The sequence below is a fragment of the Coptis chinensis genome, chromosome 2, assembly GCF_015680905.1.
Source record: "Coptis chinensis isolate HL-2020 chromosome 2, ASM1568090v1, whole genome shotgun sequence".
NCBI lineage: Eukaryota > Viridiplantae > Streptophyta > Magnoliopsida > Ranunculales > Ranunculaceae > Coptis > Coptis chinensis.
In genome coordinates, this window is record NC_141457.1 from 61,511,292 (window position 1) to 61,534,486 (window position 23,195).

General features: G+C 41.0%; 1 protein-coding gene and 1 pseudogene across 1 annotated transcript; one reads left to right on the top strand and one right to left on the bottom strand.

The window, feature by feature from the left end:
• Nucleotides 1–719: 719 nt before the first annotated feature.
• Nucleotides 720–1,430, bottom strand: LOC147516978 (uncharacterized). Its single transcript, XM_086593438.1, has one exon. The coding sequence runs from the start codon at nucleotides 1,428–1,430 to the stop codon at nucleotides 720–722; it is 711 nt and encodes a 236-aa protein (XP_086449564.1).
• A 7,293-nt stretch (nucleotides 1,431–8,723) lies between these two features.
• Nucleotides 8,724–15,075, top strand: LOC147516979 (subtilisin-like protease SBT1.5 pseudogene; annotated as a pseudogene).
• The last annotated feature ends 8,120 nt before the right edge of the window (nucleotides 15,076–23,195 follow it).

Sequence of the window (23,195 nt, forward strand, 5' to 3'; positions counted from 1 at the left end):
CCCCAGAATTGCATTGTATTGGGAACTGGCGTCCACCACCATAAACCGAGTAAACACTGTCACAGGCTCTGTGGTTACCGATAGCAAAAGTTCTCCCATTGGCTCTGTCACACTCTCGTTAAACTCATATCAATTGGTCCGCGGCACTCTGAGTTGTCTGGGATCAATTCTCATCTCATCTAAGGCTCCACTGAATAATAAATCCACTGCACTTCCGTAATCAATTAACACCCTTTTGACCATGTAATTTCCCATCGCCACTGTGATTACCAGTGCGTCCTCATGAGGTAAATCAATAGCTTTCAGGTCCGCGCTAGTGAACATGATCCGATCAACTCCATCCGTTGACCATGACTTTGGCCGCGGAACCCACGTCGCTTCATTGATCTGCTGAATACTCGCAGTTCTTCTTATCCGTTCCCGGTGAGCGTTATGACTAAGCGCCTCCCCACTGCAAATAACATTTATGGTCTCCAATATTCTTCCCTGCGCCGGCGTTTGCTCCTCATTCGGGGCACCAGCTACAAACTCTCTTATCATTCCCTTTTCAACTAACCTCTGAATTAACCATTTTAACGCATAGCAGTCATCAGCCTCATGGTTTCGTACTTGATGGTAGGCACAATACAATTTGTTCGGCATCTCGATCAGTATACTCCGCGGTCCCTCATACCCCGGCCTACTTTTTATCAACAGCAGAATTTCACCCAATGGCTTATTCAATGGCGTATACTCAGGTTCGCGGTAAGGCTTCCTTTCCCTGTTCTCCCTTCTTGCCCCTTCCCTATTCCTCTCCGGACGTGAAGAGTATCCGCGGTACCCTCCCCTTCTTTGTCTGATGATTCTTCCTTTCGATGGTCCCCATTCTTTTCCAATGACAATACTGCCTTTCCTGACCTTCTGGAGTCCTTCTGCATCGTATCCTCATATCTGATGTACTTTTCCACTCGCAAATATAATTCGTACAAAGTTGCGATCTCATTCTTAGCCACCGACTGATGTACTCTCATCCCTGGCCGCAGTCCCCTTTCAAATGCTATTACCGCTGTCCTTTCATCCAAATTCTTTACCTTTAAGGTCTCGACCTTGAACCTACACAGATAATCCCTCACCGACTCAGCTGACTGCTGCCAAACGTTAAACAAAGCCGCGATATCCACCACCCTCCTCTTCTGATGTATAAAATGGTCTATAAACGCCTGCTCTAATTTCTTAAAGTTATTTATACTCCGTGAAGGCAATCGATAGTACCAGTCTAAAGCCCCTCCTTTTAAACTAGCCGGGAACATCATGCACCGCAGTCCATCATACCACGCCTCTTGCCAGAGCGGCATTTGTTGCCTAAAGTGATGAATGTGATCTGCTGGATCCCCCTTGCCATCGTACCTTTCGAACCTAGGTTGGTTGAATCGTTTTGGCACCTCTGACATCCATATAGCGTCCGCCAACGGATTGCGGTTCAAACCAGCCACCACCTGACTAGTCGCTCCCATGTGAGTCTTTGCCAGTTAAAGGTTCGCCTCCCGATCCTGATTTATCATTTCTTGGATTTGCTCCATTGTAAGGCTCCTCTCCTCCATTCTCCGACTCCTCACTCTCTTCCGCTCTCCCTTCCTCCTTGGCAATTTCTCTTTCCTTCCTCAGCCCTTCATTCTCCTCTCTCAATCTCCTGATCTCTTCCTGCATACGTCTCATCTCCTCCGAATCTGACTCGGTGGCGGCCTCTTCCTCTCTTTGTTCTCCCCCTTAACTGCTCACTATTTCCGCTTCCATCTCCTGTGCCCCTACCTTCCTTGGTCGTCCTACTCCTCTCTTTGCACCTGTTGCCATTTCTACGTCGCTTTGCTCTCTCTCCCCACGGACGGCGCCAAATGTTATATCCCTAACACTATTACAACCCCTGATCACTATTTCTTAGGCACTATTACAGCTTCAAGCACTATTCACTATTCCTATTCTCTTCTGGTTGCTCTCTCTCTTTCTTAGGTCTTGTCTTCCTTAGAAAAATGAATCTGCCTCCTTTTCTCTCCTCTCTCTTTCCTTTTATATCCTTCCCTCTTTCCATCCTAGCCCTCCATCTGTCCCTTCATCTCGCGGCCTTCTTCTTCCCACGTGTAGGGTTTTTGTACCGTGACCCTGTGTTTTCATCTTGATCCTGTGCATAGCGGCTCGATACCTTACGCTACCGCGGGCGCATCCGACCGTTGATCTTCGATGTCCCAGATCCTACCACCACAGCTCTTGTAGAGCAATTAATATTTTACCGATTTTTCAAAATTTCTAGCTGACCTGATTTAAGCACCAAATGGTTAAAATCACCAAATTGGTCGAGGAGCTATGTGTGATTTTTGCAAGATGATTTATGACCATTTTATGCAGTAACTAAATCATACCATATGTATTAATTAACAAAGTAAATAATGTACTTAAAATGCCACTCAAAGTGCTTTAATTTATTTCAACCAGCAACTTATTGGAGAGGAGATGCAGTTTGGTACTTGTTTCGGCAGTAACCTCCTTCAACACAACGAGAGCAATGGTAAAGAACGCACTAAGAAACAGAGGAATTTGATGCTGGGGGGAGATGAAACTGAACCAAATAATGGCTGCCTACGTACCCAAGATCTATTATCTAGAGATCAAGTTTCAACGTAGTTCCTTATAAAAAATAGGTTGGTATTTATAAAGGTAGAGTAGAAAGTCCTTGTAGCTCAAGTAATCTTGTAGCTTGAGTAATTGTGATAGACTATAACTCTCAACTGATAATTATCTCTTTGATAAGAAATGAATCTGGACATAAATCAATGTACATCAGTGGCAAGCCATGTGGCTAAGGTTCAGCCTTAGATACATGAGTTAATGGGCATGTACATCCATGGTATTGCAAATTTGGCTTTAGCCCTGTCGATTAAATAAATAAAATAGAGACCCCTACTAATAGACGTTTTCCACGTAGGTGGGGGTTGAAACACCGCCCCCTCTTTGTCATGCGAACAAAGTTAACATAGCAAAGAAGAGAATAAAAATCAAGAAAAACTTGGAATAAGAAAAGAGTAAGCGGAATGTATAACAAAGTATCGTGTGAACGTAAACGACAGGAAAATGGACAATCGAAAACAATTTGTGAATTATCGGAAATGAAATAATGTCAAATTAACGTATACGAGACGCATTGTAGTTAAAAAATGACTAAAAAATGCACAGAAATTTTTTTGAAAGAAATTGATTGCCGAAAACTATAACGAACGCATTACGTGACCATATACGAAAGTTGATTTCGACACCGCATGCCATCGGAATAGCGATACTAGGATTAGACTGATGAAATTATACGTAGGGGCAATATAGTAATAATAAGAATAAAAGGAAGTTAAACATTAATCGGACTCAAAGTGTTCGGATGAGATAAGAATGTAGAGTAGATAAAAATTAAGAGTAGAGATAAAGTTGGAGTTGGAGGAGAATCCCACCAGCACTGGAAACTTACTCGGAAAACCTATATAAGTGCTGGTGCAGCTCCCGCATATCCCAATCCATGAAAAACAATGACTCTCATTAAACAAAACGTGGTCAAGGCTTGGTAGCTAGTAAACAAGAGATTCGCTCTGTCAGCTCTGTTGACTACAATATCGCCAACACTGATGTTTTACAACTCTGTGATTCTTCCTCGCGTCGACCAACAGGTACGTCTCTCTCCCTTCATCTTTGTTTACAAGGGTTTGTAACGCAAGGGATGTGCCCCTCTCTGGTCGGGATTGTGCGAGCAAGTTTCTGTCTTGCCTGATCCAAGTTGGGAATGGGTCATGCGGTTACGGGCGAAGGCCCTTGGTTCGTGGCTCCGAAAGTGGAGGGCACAGCATCAAGCTAGTTTCACAGAGCAGCAAATATCTCTCTCCTATCGGTGGAAGGATATCGAGATGGGTGCTCCTCAGCTTCAATAAAAACCCACAGCCGCTTCCATCGAACAGACACTTTGCATCGCAGCTTGGGTTTCGACTTTTATGGTAAGAAAATTTTGCGCGGTAAGCTGCTGTCGTTTTTCTTTTTATTCATGGTCTTTGAACTGTTGGACTCTCCCCAGGATGTTCTCTGCATGAATCATATGGTGGCGACAAAAAATACGAACGTTGGTTGTCTTCATGAGCTGCTGTGGAGGAAAAGTAGTGAAGGCGATATTGATGGCGCCCATATTCAAACTGATACAACAAACATGATACCGTGCACTGCCAGTAAAGGAAGGGCACCGTACCTGCGCTTCTTTAATCTGGCCGGTGAGCCCGGTTTTTGAGCTTTCTGACCCGTTTTTTTTGGGTAAAACAACCGTATTATACGGGCGAAAGATAATCGAGAAGAAAAAAATTCGATAACGATCGTAGACTTGGTGAGGTGGAAACAAGGTGACAGATACAATGAACACACGACGCCGCGGCGATGGTCACTTAAAGAACTACGAAAAATATTAGCACTCGAGAGATTTGAGATGGACGAAGTGTATGAATTTGAAACGAAAGTCGAAGAAAATGAAGTAGTAATGGCGTACTCACAATTAAGTTGCGGGAGTGCAATTCCGTTGAGCAAAGAAATTGCGCAATTATTGGAGTGGTGGCAAATTGCACCGGGACAACTGCCAATATCGTTCTGGTTTGGTATATGCAGGAAAAGAATGTCTGGGAAAAGAATGAAACAGTGATACTTGCAAAAAATAGTGCAGCGAAAAACACAAAGTCGGTGAAAGAAAACAAACGGCAAAGCAAAATACAGGAGCAAAGAATCCAACGACCACTGGCAAGTACTGTCAGGGGTAATACTACTCATGGAGGAAAACCACAGAATCTGTTAACAGTAAGTTGACCGTTGAATTTTACTATTGCGTTAGGACGGTAAAGAAATCTGTGTCCAACACTAAACCGATGAAATTGGTAGATGAAGCAGAGATGGTCAAGTTTGGAAGACGAAGTGAAGGGATCGCCAGGGACCACGCTAATGGAGGGGCTCGAAAAATATCAAGAATGTGACCAGAATACGGAGAACATTGGAGAATATGACAGAGCAGTGTCAATGATTTTCGATAGTATGAACCAGGTATGATAGTATTTTTTTTATCAGTTATTGCAAACTTGTGTTTAAGTCTGAAAGATTGATGAAATCAGATATTTTTCGCCGCAGGTTAAAACGGCGGTTGTATGGGCCAAAGAAATTCATGAAAAAGTCACGAAGAAAAGTATCGGTTCGAATGAAGTCAATGCCATAGAAGAAATAAAGAAAGTGAAGATACTCAACCAAAAACTGGAAGAAGCAAACAAAGCGTTAAGCAGAAACAACAGAGAGTTAGAAGACGAAAACAAAGACTTAACCGAGCGGACGGAAGAAGCAGAGCAGAGATTGTACGAAGAATTTGGGAAAGCCTATGAGATAATGGAAGAACACAAATACTTAAAAGCAGATGTGATAGAATTGAAGTCACTCGTGGCGACCAAAGATCAGGAACTTAAATGTGCGCAAAAAGAGGTAGAGAAAAATAACAAGCGAATGATAGATTTAAACGAGCGGCTCGGCCAAGATCACGTGCAAATGGGACATTGTGAATCGTCCGTAAGACAATTGACAGAGACTTTAACAGAAATGGGAGATGAACTAGAACATGAGAAGATGAATTACAAAGATTTGTACGAGTTGTATATGCGAAAAGTTGGTAAGGCGTCATTGGATTTGCCCAAACCAATGATCATGTGATTGTGCGTTTGTAATACCATAGAGCTAAAAATTCTTTTTTATGAAAATAAAATAAAGTATGTGTTCGCAATTGAATATCATTGTGATGTCAGATAACATACCTGCGGAAAACTGACAGTGTTGTTGATTTATGTAGTTGAAATGAAAAAGAATGAGACGCCCCCATGTAGAGAGAAACACCCCCAATATAAAACCATTAAAGAAAGTTATTGAAAGGCAAAGGGGACATGATCGTCCTCACTGAACCTAACTATTCAGGTGTCAAAATATTTGTATCGAACATGAAGCAAGGCCTGACAACTGTTGGAGTTGTCACAGGTGCAAAGTCATCACCCGTGCACTGGGACATAACTAAAACACAACGCCATTACCTTAGTAGTGGAATTAGCACGGATATTGTACTGTGGGAGTATTGCAATAATTGTTCCGAGCAAGAATAACCATCTTATTGACTCGGATTTCCGTCAAGTAGGCATGAATGCGACTTACTTGGACCGGAAAAGGCATAATATGGATGACCTTTCTGGAATGAATGTTAATGAATGACATTGCTGAAAGTAAGAGTACAAAAGAATAGAGTAATGTAAAATGACAACCAAACATATGAGAATGGAAGTTGAATGCCTTTATTGATGGATAAAATAGAACGAACTACATAGTTGGATAGATTTGTTATTGATGGAGTAATGTAAAAATGCAAAAAATTTCCTAACGGTAAAACTTGCGAAGGTGGTAAGCATTCCATGGCTTCTCTATCATTCTTCCAGAAATAGTACGGAGAAAATATGACCCCTTAGATGCTGGACGATCTATGATGTAGGGTCCTTGCCAATTTTCTCCAAACTTTCCTGATTTTACAAGCTTTAGGTTTCTACAGAGAACCCAGTCTTCATGAGCAAAAGACTTAGGACGGATCTTCTTGTCGTAGTTCCGTTTCATGTCAGCTTGATACTTAATAAGCTGTTGTAGTCCCTCAGAGCGAACCTCATCAATAAGAGCTTTTGACTGAGCCAAAGTAGTGTCATTGGAACCTGTTTCAACAGTAACGGACCGAGATGTACTGGAAATCAGTTCTGTAGGTAAGACTGCTTCAGCACCATATGCAAGGTTAAAAGGTGATAATGCAGTTGAATATTTTGGCGTTGTCCTATAAGCCCACAAGACAGCTGGTAACTCCTTGACCCAATTTCCTTTGGCGCCAGTCAAACGCCTCTTTAGGTTGGCCAAAATCACCTTATTGGTGGCTTTAGCCTGCCCATTGGCTTGCGGATGATAAGGTGTGGAGAAGTTATGCCGTATCTTCAAATTAGCACAGAACTGAGGAATTTCTTCAGCATCAAATTGTTTACCATTATCTGATACAAGTGCCGCAGGGATGCCAAAATGACAAACAATATTTCTCCATAAAAACATTTTAACGTTAGAAGCATGGATTTGGACCAAAGGCTTTGCTTCTACCCATTTGTTAAAGTAATCGGTTGCCACAAGAAGGAATCGTATACTACCTAGAGCTTTAGGTAAAGGGCCAATAATGTCTAAGCCCCATTTGGCAAATGGCCATGGGCTAAGCATGGGATGCAACTCAGTAACAGGGAGTTTACTCATATTGTCGTGCTTTTGGCATGGCTCACACCTCTCAGATAGGTATTTTGCATCCTTTTGCATCTCTGGCCACCAATAGCCCTGTGTCATAGCCATATGAGCTAAACTTCGTCCCTTGGAGTGGCTTCCGCATAAGCCGGAGTGAATCTCTTCCAAAACTTGAAGTCCTTCCTGTTTTGAGAGGCATCGCAACATAGGGTTTAAGTCTGAGCCTTTGAGATATAATTGCAAACTTCCGTCAGTAACAGATATCACAAAAAACTTTCATGCATCGCGTTTGATTCTTTCAGCGAGTTTTGGTTCTGGCGGAAGTGAAGAAACTTGCAAGTAGTGGATATAAGGAAGACGCCAATCTTGCTCATCGGAGATCATCACTGGCTTTGATAGTATCATATCGGGAACTTCAGGACTATCATCTGCTTCATGTACCAACTCACTATCTGTTTCGGGAGCGAATTTAGGAGGAACAAATGGATTTATATATTCTAATGGAAGATCCAAAGTATGGTCATGTTGTGAATTTTCCATCTCCCTTTTCCGCTTTCGAGTCATGATTGGTGCAATTATACGTGGGTCGTATTTTACTGTTGCGTACAAGCAACCAAGTAATTGCTTTCACGTACATACAAGTCATACAATTCCTTTTCGGTAAAGTCAATGCTTGGCTCTTTCTGGAACTCCACAGTGATGTGTCTTGACTCTTCGCTTCTAACGGGCGGAGAGATAAGCCAATGAATCGAGATGACGATGTCATTTCGGTCTTTGAGTGATAGAGATGCTATCAAATTGTCGAGCAAGGCTATGTATCGAACCAAGATAAGCCGCCATACGGTCATCTCTTGCTTCAAAAGACCTGCCAAACTGATTGGCCACAAGGCGAGAATCCGTAAATAACTGGAGCTTTCGCGCCCCCAGTTTCAAAGCTGTTCTCAAGGCACAAATGGCAGCCTCATATTCGGCTTCGCTATTTGAAGCGGCGAAGCCAAGTCGCACAGATTTCTCAATCTTCTCTCCACCGGTGTAACAAAATGCATCCATTTCCGCATACGATTTATTATGGGAGCCATCTGAGTAAACAATCCATAGGTCAATGGGATTAGGAATTGCGTTTGCAAGTTGGTCTTCGTCGCCCCTAGTTATTGGTGGCAGATTGTCTTCCATAGATTCTTCCTGGCGCAAGAAATCATCAATAGGAGAATCATCAATCGGAAAATCAGCTATCAAAGAAGCTAGAGCATGTCCTTTTTCAGCAGTACGACTTTCAAAGACAATGCTGTATGCACTAAGATAACTTTTCCATTCGGCTAATCTGCTTGATTCCTGTGCATTACGAAAGATCTTGCGTAAGGGATACTCAGTATAAACTCTGACCAACCTCCCCTGGAAGTATGGTTTTAATCGACGAGCGGCATGAACTAATGTAAGTGCAATTTTTTCCATCTTTGAATAACGAGACTCAGCTCCGGTTAACGTCTTACTGATAAAAAAGATGGGTCTACCATCATCGACGAAAAGAACAACATTAACAGCTTGAGTTATAGCTGCTAGGTATATGCCAATAGGTTGACCCGTTGAAGGACTTGTCAATATAGGAGGACTGACCAAGTACTTCTTCAGTTGTTGCAATGCCATTTCACAATCAACGTTCGAAGTTGCCGCCCCTTTTAAAGTCTGGAAGAAGGGATGACAACGATCAGAATATTTAGAAATAAATCTATGAAGAGCGGCAAGCCGACCAATCAGCCTTTGAATTTCCTTCTTATTTTTTGGTGATGGTATATCAATAACGGCGCGTGTCTGATCAGGATTAGCCTCAATACCTCTACGAGTCATGAGGTATCCCAGAAATTATCCAGAAGAGAGGCCAAAAGAACATTTTGTGGGATTGAGTCTCATATTATACTTGTTAAGCCTATCAAAAATAAGTTGAAGATCGGAAAGATGATCACCAGTATCCTTCGATTTAACGACTATATCATCGATATAAGCCTCCATTATTTTTCCCAACAGATCAGAAAAAATTGTATTGAAGAGTGAAATCCATTTCATCCAGAAGATTTAAACAGACAGACGCCCCCGGTCGAGCCTATATGGAAGATGACACATACCATTACCTCTTACAAGAGTTAGAGATTTTAAGCGGTACACACTTTCGGATCCGACTGGAGATTATCTTTTTATTTGCGTGTAACCAGTCTATCTAGGTCGGTAGTTTGTCTGGGATTGTGGTCTTCCCTCTAGTTGCTTCTGTGACACCTTCCTTCCTTATCGGATCAGACCTGTCTAGGACGACGATTTTCCTCAGGTCAACGAGGTCGGCCTTCCCTGTCAGGTCAGTCTCGTTTGGGATATTGGTATTCCTTATATTTTCTTCTGTGACGCCTTCTTTCCCTATCTGGTCGGACCTGTCTGGGATGGCAATTTTTCTCAAATCTGCAAGGTCGGCCTTCCCTGTCAGTTCGGTCCAGTCTAGGATGAAGGTTTTCCTTATACTTTCTTCCGTGACGCCTTCTTTTCCTGTCTAGTCGGACCTGTCTAGGATGACAATTTTCCTCAAATCTGCGAGGTTGGCCTTCCCTGTCAGGTCAGTTCAGTCTGGGATGAAGGTTTTCCTTATACTTTCTTCCGTGACGCCTTCTTTCCCTGTCTGGTCGGACCTGTCTAGGATGGCGATTTTCCTCAAATCTGCAAGGTCGGCCTTCCCTGTCAGGTACGTCCAGTCTGGGATGAAGGTTTTCCTTATACTTTCTTCCGTTCTGTGGCACCTTCTTTCGGAGGCGTTTGTACCGCTGTTTGCGGTAGCGGCGGCGGCGGTGCTGCTGCCTTCCGAAACCTAATAACAAAAGTACGTAACTTTTTGTCACATTGTTGCTTGATGTTCAAAAGTAAGTCGACATTCTTTGGCGTCTTGCAATTATGGCGGAAACGATTAACAAATTGATTTTCTAGTTCATTGTATTGGTGAATTGATCTTGAAGGCAACTCACTAAACCAGTGTAATGCTTCTTCCTTTAGAGTTGATGGAAAGAGCTTACACATGAGCGGATCATCTCCACCCCATAACACCAACTTATTTTTGAACGATAGAACATGCAAGCCAGGATCTCTTTCTAACTCATCATAAAGTTCAAAATCGGGTTGTTTGAAGTCGGGATGGTGGTAAGCTTCCTGAATGTCGAGCGAAAACTTATCAAGTACGCCATCATTGACTGTCAAGTTTTTCATTCTTACATCCCTTGACTCTCCATCATTAATTTTTTTTGCAATCAACTTTTTCAACTGTTGTTCAGTTAGAGTTAAAGTATTGGCTCGAACAACCGCCCCTGGTCGTGCCCATGTGGAGAAGGATACCTTCCATTATCTCTTATTGGAGTTAGAGATCTTTGGCGGTATGCACGATCAGCTCCGACCAGTGATTGTCTTTGTCTATCCCTATAACCAACCTGCCTAGGCCGGTAGTCATCCTTGGCCGGGTGGTCAGTATAATTATATCGCTTCTCCATGTTTTGTGGCTTCTTATGCCCGCCTTCCCAGTTATGTCGGACATATCTCGGATGGCGGTCTTCCCTGAAATTGCTTCTCGATTGTAAATCTTCCTTGGAGATCGGACATGTCTAGGGTAGTAGTTATTCCCGCCAATCCGATTCTCCCATAAATACGGGTAATAGGGTCATTACTCTTGAGCGTGCACTGGTTGATTGTGTTTGAGAAATAACACGCTTCTTGAGGGCGATGAAGTGGATCTTCAAGACGGTCCCATACACCGGAATGGCCAAGCGTCCCTACGTGGTCGCCTTTGATGTTGTTGAATTTGCGGCATCGCCCACCGCCTTTGCCTCTTTGCCAACTTCCTTCTCAAGTTCCTATTTAAATTTTTGACTCGTCAGAACTCACTCCAACCGTATTATTAGGGGTGAATTGGTACGTTACTATCACCTTTTCCGTTAGTTGGTGTGAGAGTAATGTCGCGTCCATATCCATGTCAACCGAAGGATTGACATGGACGACGGGGCGGACCGCATGGAGGATTACTGACTTGTCGGTTTTCTTGTTGCAAGACTGTTAGGGGTGGTGGTGGCACTTGTAATGCCTTTTGCGGTGGAGGTGGCAGAGACAGTGGCGGTTGCGCTGCTACAGTTGGATGTTGATAATTGATCCTACCACTAGGAGCAACTTGATTGTTCAACGGTTCTTGCATTGGCCGATTTTGAATTTCGGGGTTCGCGAGTCCCTATAGCGGGAGGAATATCTCGACTATTTGGTCTGCTTCTTGTGCTTACCATCTTGATTGTTTCACGTGATAATGAATTCTAACTTCCCCACAGACGGCGCCAATTATGTTTCGGCAGTAACCTGCTTTAACACAACGAGAGCAATGGTAAAGAACGCACTAAGAAACAGAGGAATTTGATGCTGGGGGGAGATGAAACTGAACCAAATAATGGTTGTCTACGTACCCAAAATATATTATCTAGGGATCAAGTTTCAACGTAGTTCTTTATGAAAAAATAGTTTGGTATTTATAGAGGTAGAGTAGAGAGTCCTTGTAGCTCAAGTAATCTTGTAGCTTGAGTAATTGTGATAGACTATGACTCTCAACTGATAATTATCTCTTTAATAAGAAATGAATCTGGACATAAATCAATATACATCAGTGGCAAGCCATGTGGCTAAAATTCAACCTTAGACACATGAGTTAATGGGCATATCCATGGTATTGCAAATTGGGCTTTAGCCCTGTCGATTAAATAAATAAAATAGAGACCCCTACTAATGGACGTTTGCCACGTAGGTGGGGGTTGAAACAGTACTTAAATAGAAGAAATTATAATAGAATGTTGCCAAAAAAACAAAAACTCTCAAACTCAATAGGACAGTACCACTTCTATTAACGTTAAGCAATTGCATAACATGAAGGCATTGGTACTTTTCAGTCTCGTTCTTCATTATAAAAGTCATACTCATGTATTGAGCTCACACTAATTCCTCAGTCTCTATTATTCTATCTTGTTTCTCTCCAATGGAGATTCTTTGGTTTTTGGTAATCTGTGCTTTCTAACTTCACCTTCCTCCAGCCAACCAAACAACAATGAACCACAGAAGTACATTATTCGAGTTAGAAATGATTTCAAGCCTTCAGCATTCACTGATGTTGAGCCTTGGTACTGATCAACCTTGAAAAGTCTCACATTAGATTCTCTGAGCTCTGTAAGTAGCTCCAAAGAAAGTAGTCTTCATCATGTTTACAGAAAGGTCTTTCATGGTTTCTCTGCGGAGTTATCTTCACAGCAAGCTGCACTGCTTAAAGCACGCCCAGAAGTTCTTGCCATTTTCCCAAATGAAAAACTTCAGGTTCATACAACTCATTCACCGCAGTTCCTCGGTTTGATGAATAGTAACTGTTGTGGGCAAATATTGTGAACCCGATATTCCTGCCCATATATCATGACTTGTAATGGTCGATATTTCGCAAATATAGTTTGTATGTTGCAGGTTTAAGCGGGAAAAAAAGGAAGATAAAGAGAAGGGACACGTGGCACAAACTAATTGGACAAAGCTATACTTGCAACACTATATAAAGACTGGAAAGGGAAGAAATAGATCCATTCCAAAATCATTCGACCAAATCTGAAAAACTAGAACACTAGAGAGAGAGAGAGAAAGAATACTGTAACCGATACTGTTCTTCAATATAAACTCATTTTTAGTTTGATTCATCCTTTAGTCCTTCATTCTTATTAGTATTAGTTTCTTCTGATCACTACAGTAACCATATGCCAACTCGTAATGGCTTGATAAAAAATTCAGAATACGGTTCAGAGAGAGTTCTTGATACTGGCGTATGGCCTGAAAGACAAAGCTACAATGACATTGGTCTTTCTTCAGTACCCTCCCATTGGAAAGGTGAATGCAGTGAGGGCCAGAATTTCACCAAGGAGCATTGTAACAGAAAACTAGTTGGAGCCAGATTTTTCTCCAAGGGTCCTGATAAAATTTTAGGTTACGATTCTCCAAGAGACTCCGAAGGCCACGGTACACACACCTCTTCTACTGCGGCAGGAAGTGCAGTTGTGAATGCATCGATGTGTGGTTATGCACCAGGAACTGCGACTGGAATTGCACCCAAATCAAGAATCGCAGTATACAAGGTGTGTTGGCCAATCTATCTATGCGACAGTGTAGATATTGTTGCGGCCTATGATAAGGCCATTGAAGACGGAGTTGACATAATTTCATTCTCTATTGGTATTGATGTTGTATATCCTTATCACTATGATCCTATTGCTATAGCACAATTTGGAGCCATGGAACATAATGTTCTAGTTTCAGCATCCGGCGGAAATAATGGTCCCTCTTTGGGTAGTGTGGCAAACATACCTCCTTGGATTGTAACTGTTGGAGCTGGTACCATTGATAGAAGATTTACGGCCGATCTTATATTAGCCGACGGCAATGTTTTCCTCTTCATAGTGGTCCAGAATTGCCTAAGAAAAGATTTTTTCCTCTCGTCTATGCTGGAAACTTGCCCAATGGTATTAGGATTTCTGATGCTGCACTTTGCCTGCCTGGCCATTTGAACTCAAAACTTGTTAAAGGGAAAATTGTAGTGTGTGAAAGAGGGGGCAATGATGCGCTTAAAGTAGAAGTGGTCAAGAATGCAAGTGGTGTTGGAATGGTGCTTGCTAATGTGGGTAAATTTGGAGAAAGTGTGGAAGCTGATGCTACTGACCTACTCCCCACTTTAGCTATCCCTGAGTTGAATGTCCAACCTGCTCCAATGGTATCTATCTTCTCATCAAGAGGGCCAAATAGAATATCAGATTATGTAATCAAGCCTGATTTAGTTGCTCCAGGTGCTGACATCTTGGCGGCTTGGCCAGATGATGGAAGTCCTGCAATGTCCCGTTGGCACACAAGAGCGACAGAATTCAATATCTTATCTGGTACATCTATGTCCTGCCCTCATATTTCAGGTGTTGCCGCATTATTGAAAGGGGCTCATCATGGTTGGTCCCCCTCCAGAATCAAGTCAGCGATGATGACAACGTCTTACGTGGTTGACAATGCTGGAAATCCGTTGCTTGATGAAAGTGCCTACAATGTATCCACGCCGTGGCATTATGGATCAGGACACGTGGATCCTGAGAAAGCCCTTGATCCTGGTTTGGTTTATGATCTTACGACTGAAGATTATATTGATTTTTTGTGTGCATCTAACTACAGTCAAAAGGATATTGCTGTGATTACAAGCAGGCCAGTAAATTGTAAGAAGGGACTGTAGGCTTGGGATTTAAATTACCCATCAATCGCCGTGGCATTTCACCAAACTGATGCCTTGAGATACCAAGTTACAGTTACCAGGACAGCAACGCAGGTATATGAAGGTCCTTCCAGCTACACTCTGAAAATAGAGAATCCCTCTCATGTATTGCTAACCGTCGACCCTCCAGTGCTGGAATTTAGTGAAAAGGATCAAAAGGTAAGCTATGTGGTAACGATTTCAGCAGAAAAGTTTGCGCCACCAGCTAATATGAGTGCTACTGTGTTTGGTAGGATAACTTGGCAAGATGGAATACACAATGTCAGTATGCCTGTTGCAGTTACACAGATTAATGTTTGATGTTTGTGTTTCATCTAGATAAAAGGTCTCTTAAGAGGTAGAATTTAGCATTACAGTCCAAACGTCATTTGAATACCATATTTAATTTCGAACTTTTTTCCAGCTAGAATTGAAGTATTTGTAAGCTGTCTTGCTCTCGTTAGTATCAAGGAAGTTCGTACAAAAGAGATGTATATTTTTCATGTTTGTAGCAGCACATGAAGCGCACACAAACTCAATAGTTTATCCTCTATAACTTTGCTTATGCCCTCCTTAAAATCTGAAACCTTAGCTCCATATAAGGATTCATGGTGAAACAAGCTAATGCCTGTGTAGATAAATATATTCCTAGTAGGTCAGTGGTTCGTATATGCACTCCTCTTGTGCATTATTGTTTAATTTAAAGGATGCTCAATTTCATGTTGTCATTTAACAAATGAACTTTTGCAAATGTAAAAATGCTATACAATAATACACCACATATCTCTATGGAATGAAGTCAATGAACTGAGCTAGCTAGTGAATACCCTAAAGTTTATCTTGTACATCCCGTGTAAATTTTCTTCGCCCTCGTTAACGGTTCCTAGTTCAATTCCTGAGCAGAAAAGTTACTGTGAATCTGAAACATTTTCAGCAGCAAGTCTGAAACAGCTACTTCGGAGCAGTATTATTTAGAATCCACGATCAGTACACCGTTGACAAAAGATGTACTGACTCGAGAGAAGTTTAGGGTATGCATGTTTGATTGCGCAAGAGACGAACATTTTTAACAGAGCACATGGCTTGTCAGAAACAACACTCAATGGTTTTGGACTCTTAATCCCTATTCCCCAATTTAACAATGTTTTATAGATATAGATGAGGAAAATGGTCCAATGGTTTTATAGATACAGAATGAAAACCTCAACAAACTACTCACTTGAACTGGCGCCAAATGTACCTTTTTTTTTCGATGAACAAACTGATTATATTAATCAAAAAATGGATTACATACAACAACCTGGAAACAAGAAAAAGTAGATGAAAACAATACAAGAGAACCACAACAAGTACTGAACATCCATAAAATCTTGAACCGAACTCCACCTGAACCTAACACCCAACACCGGCAGCAACTCCACATTGGAAATCCCACCACCACTTTCTCCAATTCAGCTACAACCGTACTCAACCAAAAGCCATGTTGGATCTCCCAAAGCAAAGACTCAAAAGCCTTCAAATCGCGCAGTATTACACTCCACGACACAAGCGGCAGATTAGCAATCCCATAAAGGAATGCCCCACCAAGAGCCCTACAAAGGGGCGGTGACCTGACCATATTACTACCCAAACCAACAATCCAGGGAGGGAATAGATAATGAGAGAGAGCCTTGGTCTCAGTCAAGTAAGATATAGAGCCAAACCAGAGAAACAGACATAAAGGGCTGAACCCATGGTTTTGCCTCTGATAGTGAGCTACTAGATCAAAAGGAACCAGCTTGAAGCAATAACCACCTGAAAAATATAACCAGAACCCTAGATCTAACTTATTTAAGGTCTTCAAAAAAGAAACGATCTGCAAAATTGGGAAAGAAGGCTTCACTAAAGGAGAAAACCAAAACCCAAATCCAATGAAGTGCACGACCCGTGATGTTGATCATCCTATGTGTTGCAAGAACACTTAAAGGAGCGATTTTTTCTTCTTTTTCTTTTTCATTGCGGCTGGGGTGAGAAGAAAGAGAAGCTACCAGGGAGGGTGAGAAGAGGAGATTTGACAAGGAGAGATACTGTTTTTACCCGCAGGAGAGGGTTTCTCTACTCTCTCACTATTGAGAGAGATCAAGAGCGGCAGCCATTGTTGCTGTTTGAGATCGAGATGTCAATGGCGCCAAATGTACTCTGTATCTCAATAGAGAGTAAATTGATAAAACCTCTACTTTTGACTCCACTTTTATGGGGATAAAAAACCATTGAACTCAGCCTTAGAAAGCTTTAACTAGAACCAAACCTGGTGTTTACCTTGCGCTTTTTCTAGATTGAATTAGTATTATCTTGATTGTCATTGGTGTAATATGCAGCTCAATCCCACACAAGTATCTATCTACAACAACTGGGTACATCAGAAATTATGTGTCAGTAAAGAAGACAGCAATGTGAAGTTCCACATTGCTCCCTCCTTTACATTGCTCCCTTTGAAAGCCATGACAGTTTGGTTTCTCGACGATACTAATGCTGGGTCAGTTTATTAGCTTAGCTCCCAAAAAGAATCCGAGCGTTTAAAACTTGAATCCGCTTTAGAAGATGTGGGCATCCACTGGTTTTCCATTTTGAGGACTGGCACCAATTTGAGGTACACAGTTGTTATATATAATAGGAAGAAGCCAAGGAATCATAGCCATTGCAAATTTGCAATGGTTCAGTGGGAAAAGTGTTTCTCATGAGACCAACGACTACTCACTCTGTGTGTGGTAGAGAAACGAAAGGCCTATTCTCTACCCAACAATTCATCAATGTCTTGTGCCATTCTTTTCTTCTTCAAAGATCAGCCTTTTGTCTCTGTGTTTTCACATCGAGAATTCTTTGCAGGCCAAGAGATATCAAAGTTCGGATGTCTGCCTCAGCTTTTTCTTTGTGTAAATACTTAAGTTCTAAGTCTCTATTGTTGTATTTAGTAGTCTATGAAACAAGATAAACAACTTCAAGAAAATGAGTCTAACAAATGAACTAGATTGAAGACAATCTCAGATTTACCAAAGAGAAGCATATGGTCTTCAATCAGTACAACATGGGAACTATCAAACTTTTGTATTGATTGAAGATGTTATACGAATGTTTTGAGTGATGAATGGCTGTATTTAGCAATTCAACAAATTTAAATTGAACCAAAGTGTTGCTGCAGTCAGATAATCCCAAATGTAGGACAGAGAAGATTTTCATAATCTTTATTAATTAGATCCAAACTTTCCAATTGTTGTGCCATCTGATTGGCCTGTTCTGTTGCAGAGAAAATCAGGGAACTACGAAAGAGACTACCTATCAACTAGTGTAAGATTTGGATGGTACGAAGTCAACAACTTACAGTCATGCATAACTTTTTCTACATATGGTTTGTTTCATATTGATATCATTGTGTATCAAAACTCTATATCACACAATACCACTTTGTGTTTCAATGTAAAAGCCTGCCAATCAGGAAAATTTACAGAGACTTATATGATAATAATCATATTATATAGGTCAACATAATCCTGATAGTGATAAACTCATCATGTTACTACAATATAAATCAAATGAGCAGTAGTTTGCATAAAATTCACCGTCAGATTCTCTAGTAATATGCTATGACAAATTGATGGCCTGGATATCCATTATCCAACCATAATAGGATCTTCAGTTTCTTGAACAAAGACCAGAATGGTTTATTCACCTTCCTCCTTTTTCAATTCATAATTTTCCTTCGTAGCTGGTGTATTTTTATCAGTAACTTATCAACCTAAAGAAACTTTGGCGCAATTAACTTTGGATATCTGCAGACAAAGCTGTCAGATTTATAGTCCATTTTAGTCTCGCTATCCTGCACTACTAGTGCGTCATGCTCCACTTCTATGTTCAGGAGTTCTCGCCCATCTTAGGCGTCACGCTGTAAGGAGTGCTATATTACAAAGACTCAACAGCATACTTATTATATTTGTTCCCTTCGCTTGTATTCCGTACTCATCCATAGAATCATAGTAGTATGGCGGTTAACGTCAATGAGAAAAGGGGAGCAGTTTGTTAAAGGCGATTTAAATGATACGATACTCACTTTTGATTCTAGAGGATGAAATTTTTATTGAACACTTGGAGTGGAGTAGAGTTATATATATATATATATATATATATATATATATATATATATATATATATATATATATATATATATATATATATATATATATATGTCATTACCCTCCCTAACAATTCCGTAGTTCCCGTCTCTTTAATTAATAAACTGCTCAGTTCTCACTTACCTAGCAAACAAAGAGAAGAAAAAAGTAGATCCTCTCACTTTGTTGGGCTGGTTATACCAGATTGTTTGTTTTGGTAGTCTATTTGTATTATGATTGAACTAGCTAGGATGCGCTCTGTTGTCTCTTTATCCTCAATAAGGAGTTTTAATCTGTTCAATGAATTACTTCCGATCACAGAGCCTTTGATCCAATGTTTGATCACCGTCTGCACTCTAACACATGCTCCATTTCCCATGTCATACTCAGTCGGTGGTTCCATCAGTAAGGAGCTGCACCTAGCGCACACGAGCAATGGTGACATGGTTTCCAACTAAACACATATACACCTTCTGTGCTGCCACACCTCACAGATATTACATGCCACCATCCTCTCCCAGTCCCCATCATCATCCTTGGCACCATAACTGCAATTAACTGTCCAACCATCAGCCCCTCCCTCGTACTGCAACTCTCAGAGTACATCACCACTCGATTGCACCTGACTAAAATGTTCACAAATAAAACGTAATCAACTAATCCTTTCCCATGAAATTAAGCCCTTCTACCTCCCGCAATAAAAGTATTCCAAAAAAGTATCATCTGCTGCCAATTTCAAATCACCGATTGTTGCATGTGGTGGTAGCACGACAGGATCCCCAGGCATCAAAGGCCGGGTTAACCTGGTTTCGAACTCTGTTTAAGTTGGAAGAATTTGGCAAACAAACCTAAGTAGTTCATCATCTTCATCTTTAAATGGGCGAGTACCTCCACAGAAAAGTGTTTACGGCCTAAAACCACCCGACTTACCAGCTCCTTCAACCCTGGTTTAGATTAGTATTTTACTATTTTAGAACTTCCTTATAGATATACTCATGTGGAGGTTTTGGGTAGAATGATTAGTAGAGCTAATGAGCTCGGCTTTATAGAGGGTTTTAGGGTGAGATAGGACCGAGTTCTCGTCTCTCATCTGCAATATGCATATGACATTGTGGTGTTCTTGCATAGGGACCTCTCACAGCTTAGATTCCTTCGTGGGATTCTTTGTTGCTTTAAGGTGATCTCAGGGCTTAGGGTGAGTATGGGAGAGTAAAGTGTATGGGGTGGTTGACACGAGCGATGTTGATAGGATGGTTGGAGCCTTTGGGTGCTCTGCCAGATCTCTACCCTTGAGGTATCTTGGGCTTCCTCTTGATGCTCGACACAAGTCTCTGCTACTATGTGGGAACCTATAGAGCAGAACCTCCGTCAGAAACTTGAAGGGTGGCATGGGCGGTACCTTTCGAGAGGGGCGAGAGTGATTTTGATTAAGAGTTCTCTTTCGAGCCCTCCGGTTTATGTTATGTCCATTTTTAGGATGTCACAGAGCGTGGTCAAAAGGGTTGAAAGGATCATTATTTTTATATGGGATGACAAGGAGGAAAATCATAGGTATTATCTTGTTAACTGGAATATTGTTTGTATGTCGAAGAACGGGGGTCTGGGTTTGCAGAGTATTCGTGAGTTTAATTCTGCCCTTATGTGCATCGGCTTTGGAGATTTAGGGAAGAAAGTGAGAGGCTTTGGAGGCATGTGATCAAATCCAGATTTGGGGAGACCAATCTAGGTTGGTATAGCAGTTGGAATTCGGGTCCTTATGGGTGTGGGGCTTGGAAGAGTATTCAGAGAGGTCTTGTGGAGTTTCAAAGAGAAATCACGTACATCTTAGGTGACAAGAGTAGAATTTTGGGAGGATAGATGAGTAGCAGAGACACCGTTATTCTTGTTTTTCCCGAGCCTTTATGCCATCTCAGTTTTTAAAAATCGCCCCATTTGTGATTTCATGCGTCTAAATAACAGTAATCTTGGGTGGGATTTGGGGATTCATGTTCACTTGACTGATCGAGATATTGTGAGCATTGTCGCCCTCACGCTTATGCTGGAGGTGATTCCTGTTGTGAGACCGGATAGGGATCGTCGGAACTGGACTATAGAAAAGAATGGTAAATTCTCAGCCCAGTATTTCTACTTTTCTTTGTGTTCTCATCTACCAGCTAACACCCGAGGGGTCATGATTCCAGACTTTCCTAATTCTTTTATTTGGTCAACAAAGATCTCTTGTTTCATTTCTTTTTTCATTTGGTGTGCATAGAGCTGTTAAAAAAACCAAAAAACTTAACCGAGCCGAACTGGGTGAAATTAACTGTTTTTTACTTCCTCGGTTCGGCTGCCAGTTCTCAAAAGGCAAAACCGAATGGTTAGGTTCGATTTATATTGGTTTAGTTAACCAATATAAACCAAACCGAACCAGGTGCTAAACATATATGAAAATTTTTAAGTTTTTTTATTACTATTTTATTTTTTTTGGCTAAATGGTTCATGTTATTGAGCACTTGAATACTTACTTCTTGTAATTGGTGTTATAACCTGTCAATATGCCTAAATTGGTATCAATACTATTTAATATATTTATTAAAATTCACTTGGTTGGTGATCAATAAACCCGTATAGGCTTGAAGCTTGATAGAAGGCTGAAACCGACAATCGAACCAAACATCTTCGGTTCGGTTTCATCTCGGTTTTTGTTCAAGTTCGATTCGGTTTCAGTTTAGACTTTTAGAAAACCGAGTATATCGGTTCGATCTACGGTTTCTATAGGAACCGGTAAAAACCGAACCGAGAACAGCCCTAGGTGTGCGACCCATAATAATATTTTGACCATAAACAATCTCATTAGGAAAAATAAAATAATCATTAACTTTTGTCCTTTGTGTATGGCTGATGGGGAGTCAATAAGTCATACTCTCATTCATAGTCCTTTTTCTTGGGACTTTGTCAGCCACTCTGGGGTGTATTGGGTTGTTCCTTGGTCAATGAAAGATTTGTTGAGCTCTTGGGTGCTTAGTGTTCATTCTCCAAAGGGATGCAGAGTATGGAGCATCTTACTTTCTGCTATCGTGTGGGCTTTGTGTGGCTGGAAAGGAACAGGAGATACTTTGATGGATGTGTGGTGGCACAGAAGACTGTAGCAGTCAAGGGATTCGTTTTTCATTGGTCAAAGTTTTAGGAGTGGACAGATACATATTTTGGGGATGTTATGTTCAGATGGGGCCTTGCTCGGCCATGCATGATTGCATCCATTTGTTTTAGTTTTCTCTAGTAGTCGTAGTTTTCTTTTTTTTCTAGTATCGAAATTGTATCTGTCTTTCCCTTTGTTGTATCCAAGTAGGATATCTCATCCTACAAAGTTGACTTGTGATTATATATATACAGACACATCACATTTTACCGATCATATATATATATATACTCATGTGACGAGTAGGATATCTCATCCTACAAAGTTGACTTATGATTATATATATATATATATATATACTCATGTGACAGTAGACATTCAACCCACAAGAATCACTTACTGCATATGGATTGATACCTAAGGCCGGCACAACTTACACATCTGGCATCCGTGTCTTGCCCAGTAAGTGAATCCCCAGTAATCTAATGGATTGTGATCTGTAATAGTTAAGTGGAGTTTTCTACTGCACTCTGCAGTGTAATCTTCAATAGATTTGATCACGAAGTCTAGCAAAGCTGTGTCACCAATCCTTCCTGCATCGGGCACTTCTTGTCTAGACACCCCACCTTTCTTTTCTTTCAATGCATCAAGAGTCCACTAGGGACCTACAGCAGCGGTTTTAACTGAAGAGGAGCTTTGGCTCTGAGTGAGAGCATTAACCTAATGAGATCTCTGATTGTGATCAACTGATCGAATAGGACCCACTTGTCTATACACCATAAGGATTTGTTTAACTTGTCTATAGCTTTGGCGAGTGTGAACAAAATCTTTTATGACCAAGGCAAGATTCCGCGAGCTGATGATCGCAAACTATCATACAGATGTTTCTTTTTCCCATCATTGAATGGTTAAGGTTACGTAACTCAGTTTCGCACAACATCAACTCCACAAAGATTCAAACAATATAATGTTTCTCATCTCTTAAGTCCTAGACCGGCAGCTAGTCTCATACTCTCATGTCTCACAATAAGTACAGAGATTGCATCGTTAAAACAACTTTAAGAACATGCATTTCATTAGGTTCTATCAGAACATTCTCTATGCATAAATAATAATCTGAACTAAAAGACTACAAGCACTAGCAAGACACATAATATATCTTTAAAACATTCAATATTAGGTAAGGATTCAGTACTCTCATTTTCTTAAAGTTGTTTCATAAATGAATCCATAGAGAACTTAAATGTGTCAGCTTAAAATGAAATGAAGATATATACGCCCATAGATGAATAAAAAA